Source organism: Lygodium microphyllum, chromosome 2 (assembly GCF_053477565.2).
Source record: "Lygodium microphyllum isolate KBCC chromosome 2, Lygodium_microphyllum_v1.1.10, whole genome shotgun sequence".
In the NCBI taxonomy this organism is placed as follows: domain Eukaryota; kingdom Viridiplantae; phylum Streptophyta; class Polypodiopsida; order Schizaeales; family Lygodiaceae; genus Lygodium; species Lygodium microphyllum.
The window spans coordinates 155,515,606-155,527,246 of NC_141136.1; the positions used below are offsets into that span (position 1 = coordinate 155,515,606).

Sequence of the window (11,641 nt, forward strand, 5' to 3'; positions counted from 1 at the left end):
GCAGTTTTCTACCATGCAAAATACATGTATGCATGCATGCACATGCATATGTTCTTTGGTAGTATAAATTCATCCACACATGCACCCACCACATCACATGCATACATTTCAAAATGTTATTTATGTATGTCATTTTGTTCCACCCCCCTCCCCATTCCCTGCTTTTGGCCATCCCCCATCCCCGAGCCTGTTCCGTGTTACTATGGTCCACACCCTTTCTATCATGAGGACATGTATTTTCAACGCTTAGCTTTGGCATTATTAGGCGTGCACATGTGAGGGACATGTGCAGTATTGTAATTATCTTCAAGGTATTGTAGTCCCTTTCAAGTTACCAAGAGGATAAATAGCGTAACTTGTACGAAGTGACTTATTGATTGTTCCGATTGAGGAAGCTAGAGGATATTGCTCGATATATTCCACTCGAACCCAAATTGGTTCTTGACCTAAGGACTAAATGATCCATCGGACCATTCATCCCAAGTATTTGGTCAAGTGGAAAACCAGCCAGAGGCCGAGGCTATTTGAGCGTTGCTATGTTTGTTGAAGAGTCCTTTTCCCCACTCCGTCCCTGACGATATTGTTGAGGACAGCAATCATTCATAAGGGGGGAAGTGTTGCATCCTTGGACATCCAAATGGGCACTAGTAGCATTGGTCATAGTGGTTGTGAAGTGACTTAGTGCGAATGCACTAAGGGCACTCCAGAGTAAGGACAGCTATGTTCTCTTTATAGGACTCAACGCCCTATTATGCACATGGATTGTGTGATCACAATTAACCACTCTTGGCCCGTTGGCCGACACATCCGTACACCGAGATTCTGTGGGTTGGTGGTATGGGACACCAACCCTTGGGATGTGGTCATGACTAGAGTGCTACTAGCTCCCAAGCTCGAGGGTGAACCCATTTGGCTCTAGGCTAGGAGGGGAGTATGATGTCAAGTCCTTTACATTCATGAATGTGGCTTGTATCATGTCTCATGTGTACTATGCAAGTTGGATCCTGGGGGTAATTTTATTGAGGCTACTTGCTGCCTTTTGGGATTTGTTCAAAGTACAACACACAATCCCAAAAGGCAGCAAGTGCTTCTCACCAAACAATGAGCTAGATTTTTGGAACCAACAGCCCTTAATGACCAAAAGGATAGTAGATATAAACCTTGCACACACATGTACTTAAAACTTGTAGCAGTGGAGCTAGAGTGTTTCCATACAAACGAGAGAACACTAATTGGCCCCAAAACACTGCACCCCTTGCAGTAATACTTAGCTTCCGAAGCACTCCACAAATAGAGGTGCACAACGAATATACCACTCCTATCTTTCTTTATCTAAAACCCCATACTCCTATAATAATGGGACTGTCAAAAATAGGCCCCCTTATATTATTGCTTGGTTGTAAATTGTGAAGTGTATCTCTCGTGCTACTTGCATGTTGGTCATGTATTTCAATTAAGGATTAACATTGCAGGTATGCACCAACCCTGACTAGACTGGAGAGACAATTTGTTGATTATTTCATCGTGGCTCCATGATCTCTCTTGGTTGAATCCTTGATTCTTCGACCAATATGGGGGCTTCCCATCCCTAGGCTGAGCTTCACGCATCACTTACTACTACCATGATGATTGCTTGTCCAACACAACTTTGTGATTGAGATGCTTCTACATTCTCTTCTTCATCAAATTCTCAACATGAGCCAATATCAATTACTCCTCCTTCAACATCGACATCCATGGTTTGGAAGGGGATTACCCCACATGGTACATGCAGATTTCAGTGTTATTTTCTTATTTTTGACATTAATATCCCTTCCTTGTATCTATTCTTGGCATTTTCACTTCAACATTCATTGTAAAAGGGCACTTGGACAAGTGAAAGATTTCCCCATGGCGGTGTTGTACAAGTGACACCTTGTTGTATAAGCATGCCCCTAATGCATTAACCATTTACATTGGCGTTGTGTGTACATGTTGGGCCCTTGAACAGAAGAAAGCTTAACGAAAGTAAGCATCTCTTCTAGGTGGAAGCCCATGCATTCTATAGCATGCATGATTCCCTTTTACCTCATCGAGCAAAGTATTCATGAGCACGATGCTCACACGAGATCCTCTATAGCTCCCACAATCCATGCGACAATTACACTCATCTACTAATCTTTACAACTACCTATAGAGACAGTTCTCACTTTTGTACTAACTATAGAGATAGTTCAATACAACTAGATTTATTTAAAAAAGACTTTAGTCCCATTAACTTCGGTGACTCAAATGAAGATATCCATCGACTATATTCCTACTAGGTCCTTTTGCAATCCCTTGTGACGCCTTAGCCCAATGCCTCGATCTCTTTAGAGTGGTACCTTTTACATCAAGGCCAAGACATCTCTTCAACCTCTTCCATCATCTTTTTTGGGCTTGAGGGGAGATGCTTAACAACCAGCCTACGCACCCATGTGAAGATATGCTAGGCTTGAGGCTTGAGCACCCATGTGAAGATATGCTAGGGTTTACACAAAGATTGTACGAGATGCTCAAGGGTAAAGCTCTCCAACAACCGGTGGCTCGTGGGAGAAGGTTGAGTGAGTAGCCTGAGTGTGATGTCCACTAGAGACAAATCTGGAGTGTTATAACCATCAGTTGGAGCTGAAAGTGTGCTGGGCAGTAGGCTGGTAACCAAAACACAACAGTCTAGATGCTAAAATCTGGTAAATGCAGCACCATTTGGAGGCTCGAAACTGGTTGCCAAAGCTGATAACAGCAGGACAATAGCTGTAGGGATGCATGCTGATGCAAGGCTGCCTGTAGAACAATAAAATGCAGACCGAGAATTGCCACCTTAATTCTGACCTAGTAATCTTTGCAAGCCTGATACAAAACACAGCTGTCTAGGACTTCCTCGGAGCAAGGCGCCTGTACAAAAATGGGTGCCAGGTGCTAGAACAGTTGTGGCTGCAGTCAATGATGGCTCAACAGCATGTGGTGATCACATGGTAGTAGTCATGTGAGGCTAGACAGCCACTATCGGTGGGCTGTAGGCTGGAAATAGGGCACCAACAGCAATAGAGAGGTTGTGTACTAGTGTAACATGCAAAACAAGGATGAAATGGAATGGGCTAAATGGTGGGCAATTTGTCTATTTATAGATGCAAAATAATCCTCCCAAACTAGGGTTTTGCTTATGGGACACAAACTCTCTAGGCATGCATTTCTTTATAAATGGAAGTTTGGTAACATTTGAGTTTTGGGGTTGTTGAAAAAGCTAATCAATTTGTAATGCATTTTAGCTCAACACCCCCTCTCATCTCCAAAAAAGGAACTAGAAAGGGAATGTAAGAAAAGCTCAAGCCCATTTCTACCCCAAGGCATCCCACCCCAAAGCAACCAAGGCATCGAACAAAAGCTGCACATCGATAACCTAATGGCCTATCAAGATTACAAAGGCGATGGTTTTCACCAAGGACGCCCAAGTGATCACCTCAGAGAGGCAAAGGCATCGAACAAAGGGTGCTCATCAACTACCCAATGGCATAGAACATTTTCACCAAAGCATTACCACATGAGAAGTTTGAGGCTTTTTGAAAGTCCTTAAACTTATGATTATCCTTGTACTTCATGGCATTGGCACTACAAGCTGGTGTTAGAATTTGGTAATTCTAGACAATACTCAATGTATTTCGTTTGGTGTGGACACATGAATCAAGTGTCAATATAGTGTGTATACCTAGTGTCTTTAGACATTAAGGTTGCAATACTAGGAGAACTAGAGTAAGTTAGCCTAACTCTAGTTAGTTGGTGAACAGCTGGTTAGGTCAACCCATGACCTAAACTACATTGTACTTTCACTCTAACGTTTCAATTTAGCAAGTATACTCTCTTGCTGCAACTCACTCACAATCACTATCTTGTTTCTCTCTGCTCCATTGCTGGTCCTATTTTCTCATAGTGATGCTTCATCCAACTTGGTAGAGGATGATTATGCATTTCTTACAAATAGATGAAAACCAGAGTATCTCAAAACAGAGTTCCAAACCCCAGATGCCATTTTTGAAACATGTTTTCAGGACCCCTTTTTTTTACACTAAGGGGGGAGACTTGAACTTTACCCCACCTATGTTTCAATTCTTTGGCCAACCGCAATGTGTTTTCATTCTCAACTTTCAATTCTTACCTTCAAAAAACACTTTTATCGCAAATGTTTACATGCATGTTTCTCTTCATTAAAAGTCATTTATAGTGAGAAGATGGAAGCAATCATACAAAATTTTGCATAACTCAAAAGGTAGTACCAACTCTCAACTCTTGCCAGCAACGTATAGCTACTAAATAGTGACACAAAGGCTTGAAACCCTCAACTCGTCATAGTTCTTTTGATATAAAAGATGGAGATGTAATGAAGATAAGTTCATATGACATGAAGGCTTGGAGTTTAATGTAAAAATTAGGTGATGTTATGTGCATTGATATAGTAAAGTGCCTATGTATAGATTTCATAGTGAAATCCGAAACTCCTCCCCAGTTTCAAAAACTAACCAAAATCCCAATTTCTACCATTTCCACTTCCCCCATTTTTGAAAGTCCCTTGCACTATGCTAAAAATGCAAGTAAAACTTCATGTGCAAGAAGCCAAGAATGCAAGAGTTGACTACACATTCCAATATAACTTTCAATAAAATGAAGTTCAAACCAATATCCAAATCTAACTATGAGAACTTCACAATCTTAAAAGTTTCCAATATAAGGGAATGGATGCCCTAGTATCTACCATAATAACAAATCTCACAGAATCTTGGGTTACTTGAACCAACCTCGAGACAAGAAGAGCTAAGTCAAAAGACCTATCCCTAGCAAATGATCATAGACCAAAGTGTAACTGCCCAAAATAACTTGTGAAGTTCAAACCCACCATCTAAAATGATTGTGAGGTTCAACCCACCATCATGACTCGATACAAGAGGCAATTTGTCCTAATTGGCACGTTTTGTCGAAGCAAAGTTGGATAGATTCATCCTATGTCCTAATTGGCACGTTTTGTCGAAGCAAAGTTGGATAGATTCATCCTATGAGAGAGTACTACCTATTAGGGCATATGCTTATACAATGGTATGGTGACATGATGAATTGTGAAGGAGAAATTACCCTAGAGAGAGGGAGGGTGGAGAGAGAGAGAGAGAGAGAGAGTAGCCCTTCTTTTGGGAATTGGGAATAGACAAAGAATAAGTGCCCCTTGCTTTTGGGAAGAAAGTATTGCTAGGAACTAAAAAAGGCAATGGTCCAACACACACTCGTGCACAAACTTGTTCCTACAACATCAACAAGAGGTCCAGCCCTGTTTGTTGTCCTCTTGTGTTGCCATGAAAAATCGTAGGTCGAGCTGTAATTGAAAAGAGCTTCTTTGGAGGCTAGTTGCTCTCCTCTTGTCACTCGTTACTTGCATGTCCTGATGGAGAGAGGGAGCCAATGCCAGTGCTGGTGCCCAAACTGCTGGTGACTCACTACTGTATGCATTGTCTCATGTCTTGGTATATGGATTCCATTTCTGAAGCATACTTCTAAGTTCTCTCTTTGCAGTGTTCTTGTGTTCTTCTGTTTCTCTCTTTTCTTGCAGTCTCACTTGTGATGTGCAGACTATTACAGCAGTCTTCTACACTTCCATCGCTGCACCCACTTTTGACAAACAGCTCATCCAAGAAAAATGGATGTTGCCCTAGTTTCTAGTTCTCGGTACTCATTCATACAAAAATTAATAGGCATGGAACAGAAATGACTGCTGCAATAAGCAGATATGGGAGCCCTGCAAGAGTCTGACACACTTATGGGTCCAAGATTCATCCAACCATTGCTGATTTTTAAATGCAGACAGCAAGGCAGTACACCTACAAGCAGCTAAAATATGAAATACATCTAGTGTGAAGATTCGTGATATCTTATAATGTTTGGAATAGGGTAACAGACCTTACACTACAGATCAATTCAACTGAAAAATGCATTACCGTTGTGCAATGACCAGGTATTTCAAGCCCTGACTTCATGACTCGGACTAAGTGCAACAAATGGACTGATTGTAGTAATACATAGGGCTGTTGGTGCTGGCAATCTGCAATGTGTCAGCTAGTTTTGAACAAAACACTTGTCACAACTAAGTTGACCAACAAAAAGGCCCTTTGCTGCATCATATCTGCTATCCATTCATCTCACACTGGCATACTGCCGGGTACTCACCTGACCCACACTTAAGTCACCAGTTAGTTAGTCAACCAAAGTCCGCCCAATGTAAAATAAAAAGTGAAAAGTATCACTTCAATTCTTGGACCAAGGGAGTGATGATATATTCCACTTTTTAATTGCTACACTGCTCTCACAGTTAGAAAGTTGTTTGGGATGAAAAATGTAGCACAAATTTGGAAAAAAAAACCCAGTACATATTTGTCTTGTGGAAGTTTACAGACAGTTACGATAATTTTAGTTCACGGATATTTGATATGCTAACATCATTCATAGCTGATAGAAATGCAACTGGTGCCAAAACCTAGGATTATGGTTACTACCATGATGTCCAGTGCCCAAGATATCTGCATTTCGAATTCAGCCAACCACCTTACATGTTAGCAGATCCAGATACCTATAGCAGGCATCTTCAGACAAAGTTATTTAATATCATATGCCTACCATAAAACGAAATGAATTGAAGGTATGAGGACGTGTTATGAGTGGCACGGCATCTATATCATATTTCCTGTTAACCCTAATAATCGTGTAGTTATATACGAGTTCTACATCTCACATTGAAAACGTAGAATAATGCACAATTAAGTGCAGCACTTCTGCAGCTAAACAACGGTGTCACAAACATCAGACGGATAGCAATGCCAACTTGTAAAGTGATTACACAGGAATCTGACGATGCACCTCCACACGTTAAACCAACAGAATTTGCTTTCACAGGCCCTAAAAGAGAGGAATTATACGCACAGGTTTAGGCTTCTCATCATCTTCCCAAGATTCTTTCACGTCCTCTTCTTCAGCGGCATCTTCATCGTCCCATTGACTTTTTGGTTGCTCTCTGGCAATACTAGGAGGTGGTGGCACAAAGTCCTCTGCCTCTGAAAATAAATAAGTAGACATTAGTACGATGTCATTTTGGGTCTCTGGAACACTCGGATCATCATTATCAGCAGCAGAGACATGATGAGCATGTGAATCAGACTAAAGCACTTAACAAACGCTATTCAATGAAGCAGAGTGACGGTGCAGAGACCAAGCTCGCAACAAAACGAGCGAGGAAATTCAATTAGCAGCTGCAAACAAGGATGCAAACAGCTACGCCAGGGAGCTCTGATAAGCTTCTTTTCTCGACTTTAGGGTTACATAGGATTACCGTCCACAAGGATGCTTACCCCAATCGTCCTCCATAGCCGACGCAACAAGACTTCCAAGAGTGGAAAGAAAAGGTAGGCGCTCGAAGTCGCGCTCAGGAGAGCGAATCGCAGGCAGCCAGGCAGTCAGGCGGGGAGCGAGAGAGAGAGAGAGAGAGAGAGAGAGAGAGAGAAGCTTGGCAAAACTCCACAGTAGTGTGAGAGAGGAATGCAAGTGAGTGTGTCTGTGTACACGCGCCTCGTAAGCTAGGCCTACCTAATAAGTCCGATAATATTCCGTTCCATTCTATCGATTGGGGACGCCTAGGGCATCTTTCCACAGAGTGCAAACCATGAAAAGCAAGGCAGACTTTTGTATTCGTAATTTTGTTTTGCTTAAAGGTGTAAAACTCCACAGTAGTGTGAGAGAGGAATGCAAGTGGGTGTGTCTGTGTACACGCGCCTCGTAAGCTAGGCCTACCTAATAAGTCCGATAATATTCCGTTCCATTCTATCGATTGGGGACGCCTAGGGCATCTTTCCACAGAGTGCAAACCATGAAAAGCAAGGCAGACTTTTGTATTCGTAATTTTGTTTTGCTTAAAGGTGTAGTAGGCGCGCTTCACACAGACATAAACCGGACAATAAAGTTCTGAAAGCTGCTATAGTTTGCGAGGAACTCATCGACATGTGTGCATGTTTGTGAGACAATGTGAAACTAATGTATGTAGACCTATGGACAGAGACGCTAACTTCTATTATAGTTTCATGCACTTCACACTTTCATGGTGGAGAATAAGCATCAACCTACTCATGTTGCCAAGAAATCTCGATGTTTCCCTAGGAAATTTGTGGGACGTTCCTAGAACAACACTAAAACATTGCCATTCAAGCCAAAAATAGCCAACATGGTGGATGTCAAGCCCAGTAAAATGGTTATGTTGTTAATAACATCCCCTTGAGCAAAATATTTGTATGGAGCAAAATGAAAACCACCTTGATGTTTATCACTATTGTGAGATCAACCCATGGGTGTCAACCTCTGTACAAGTGCCAAGTTATCAAGCATGATGTCAAACATTAGCTTCTCCATGTTGGGGCTTCTAGTATTCACATCCCATTGTGGTAACTTATGATACAAATGTAGATCTACTAGGTGTTGCAAATATAGTGGGTGGCATTTCCATGCACAACACATAGCAAGGCATGTGGCAAGAAAGATCAGGATGATTACAAGAGGTCCAATAGATCAACACTAATGCATGTCGCTTATGTAAACATTAATACCACCCCACCCCAATAGAAGTGTGAGACCCTTGTATCATTGCCACATGAGAGAGAGAGAGAGAGGAGTGTGGACGAGTATGTATGGTGCATCTCTCTGCACATGTGTTTTTTGGCTTCACTCAAAAAGCTAGGCAAGTAATGATTTTTTTGAGGACAAAGAAGAACTCAAAGCTGTGAGCTAAGACACCATGACATGTCCCTCAAAGACTTAAAGTGAACCCTACTTGTAAATCCCTTGTTAAAGTCAACCTTCTTCAAAAAATATAAATGGAATGCAAAAGACAAAAAAATAATGTATTGGTTGTCTGTAGTCATTGATAACACTATGTTGGGGCATATCAAAAATACAAAAATTACAGGCAACTTGGACAACCTTCAAGAATATGTTTTCAGTAAATACAAAGGCATGGAAGATTCAACTCAAGCAAGAGTTACATACTTTGAAGAAAGAGAAGATGCCTATAAATGAGCATATTTTAAAGATAAGGATAGTTGTAGATGCCTTAGCAATGGCTGATGATATGATTTGATTTCATCTACTTTGGGTGGCCTTAATAATAAGAAGGCATGGAAATGTTTTGTTAATTTTGTGTATGAATGAAGGCCATTTCCTAATTTCAATGAGTTGATCTCTCTCTTAGGATCCTGAAGAGATCAACATGCAAGGTGAATCATGTAAAAGAAGTGGTTAATAGGTCCAAGAATTTTACTGAAGTTCAAGAAGGGGACGTGGTAAATCCTATTCAAGAGACTATGATATAGGTCGTGCTAGTGGTAACTAGCAAAATAAGTTAAATCAACAACTTAATGACATGTAGATTTTGGGGGATGTGGTAATTCTAAAGATAGGGGAGCTTTAGAGGAAGAGGTGGATGGCAGAAGAATAGAGATTTTAGCAAATCTAGTATTGTTTGCCTATTACTATAGAAGAACATGTCATATTACAACCCATTGTTTTGATAAGAGTGATGACAACAAAGGTGCAATTGAGCTTAAGGGGGAGTGTTGAGATAGTAAGCTCAACATGTGTATATATTGATAATAGACTACTTGGTTAGTCAGATCCATACGTCTACACTTACACATTAGTAATCATTATGATCCTCGCATGGCTATTATTAACTTATCACTTATTATATTTGGTTAGTTACACCTACCTATAGCTAGCATAGCTATAGCACCAATTGTTTGACATAACAGGTGACTTTTCTTGATGTTGTATCTTATTTATACTTTGTGCATATTGCATTGTGTGAGAAAGAAGGAAAAAAACCAACGAGAAAATGTTTTTTGCCTCCATCTCTCTTCTCATGTTCTTGAGTGAGCTTTCTCTTGTGTATCATGTGTGTTCGACCCAATTGCTCAAGAAAGTCCCCCACCATGCAATTTGTGACATATTGTGTGTGTGTGTGTATGTGTTGCTTATAGCTTGGCCCCTCATGGGTGCTAACATGAATTGTGAGGTGAGGAGAAAACGTCATGGGGGAGAGAGGGAGAGAGAGAGGAAGGGGGGGGGGAAGAAGGGAAGGAGATAGGAGAGTCTATGATAGAGGAAGGGGTGGTACACCAACTTCAATGTGAGAGGGAGGGGGTACCCTCACATTATAGCCACAAAGATAGGTAAAAAGAGAGAAAAGTATGTGAATATATATCATGTAGCTAGCTCACTCTCACTCTCTCTCTCTCTCTCTCTCTCTCTCTCTCTCTCTCTCTCTCTCTCTCTCTCTCTCTCTCTCTCTCTCTCTCTCTCTCTCTCAGCTTCATTGGGCAAGCCAGGCAAGTAATGAATTTTTAAGAGATAGAAAGAAAGAAAGTACTCAAAAGATTTGAGCTAAGACATCTAGAGATGTCTATTAAAGACTTTATGTAAATCTTGCTAATATATTCCTTATTAGCATCATCCTTCTCTTGAAAATTCATAGTGTGGCTTCTATAATGCTACCCTTTCAATGTCATAGCCTCCTGGCCCCCTTTGCCTTTCCTCCTTTCCCTTCTCATTCTCTATCCCCTCCTCCTTCCTTCAATGTCCTTCCTCGAAATTGGAAGCATCATTGCTACATGCAAGGTGCTCCTTAACCCTATCCCCAAATGCATGCACTTCTAACCATGTAGTTTCCTCATCAATGCTAGTGATGTGCATGACCTACCAAACATCATTTTAGATTGGATGATTTGTTGTCTTAAAACCAAAGTAAATGGTATTTAACAACAAAAGGGCATGGTAGATGAGGAAATGGAAGATATTATAGACCTGGAGCTTGCCACATACCTTACTCAACGTAGATTGAGTGGCTTCTTATTGTTGTTGTTGTTGTTGTTATCCTCTCTCTCTCTCTCTCTCTCTCTCTCTCTCTCTCTCTCTCTCTCTCTCTCTCTCTCTCTCTCTCTCTCTCTCTCTCTCTCTCTCTCTCTCTCTCTCTCTCTACCCTGACCACCTATTGCCCACATTGAATACCTACACCCCACCTTGCATTCCCCCACCCTACCTTGCTCCTAGTTCACCTGCTCCATTCCATGCATCCCCCATGCTGACCACCTATACCCCGCCATGCTACTTGTCCCCCTATGCCTCATATTGCATTCCCCACCCTAACCACCTATGCCCCACCTTGAACACTTGGGCCCACCTTTACCTTTACATCCCCCATCTTAGCCCCATCTTGCATCCTTACCTCAACCTTGTCCTGCCTTGCTCAACATCCCTACCTTGGCCTTGTCCAGCCCTATGCCTCTCCCTCTCCCTACCCTATCTCTATCCCACCCCACCATGTCCACCCTACATTGCCTAACCCCACCCTATACTACATCCCCACCTTGGCCCTATCCTACCTCGCATCTCTCCCGCCCTACTTTTCTCGACATCGCCTTGCACCCTATCAGCCGATCCTATCCAACCCCAACCTTTCCTACACCCTCTACCAACTTTAGTCCTCCTTCAACATTCCTACTTTTCCCCCACTTGCCTTGGACCACCTGGATCCAATTAAAATGTGAATCAC

General features: G+C 41.7%; 1 protein-coding gene across 1 annotated transcript in view; it reads right to left on the minus strand.

Moving 5' to 3' along the window:
* The window catches only part of LOC148040506 (uncharacterized), a 30,882-nt gene extending 23,192 nt beyond the window's left edge, over window positions 1-7,690 (minus strand). Inside the window, exons 1-2 of the mRNA XM_087700041.1 lie at window positions 7,398-7,690; window positions 6,973-7,103 (exon numbers count right to left, since the gene is read on the minus strand). Of these exons, the coding sequence (XP_087556167.1) occupies window positions 6,973-7,103; window positions 7,398-7,413 (147 nt within the window). The 5' untranslated portion in view covers window positions 7,414-7,690. The remainder of the gene's footprint in view (window positions 1-6,972; window positions 7,104-7,397) is intronic.
* Between the last annotated feature and the right edge of the window lie 3,951 nt (window positions 7,691-11,641).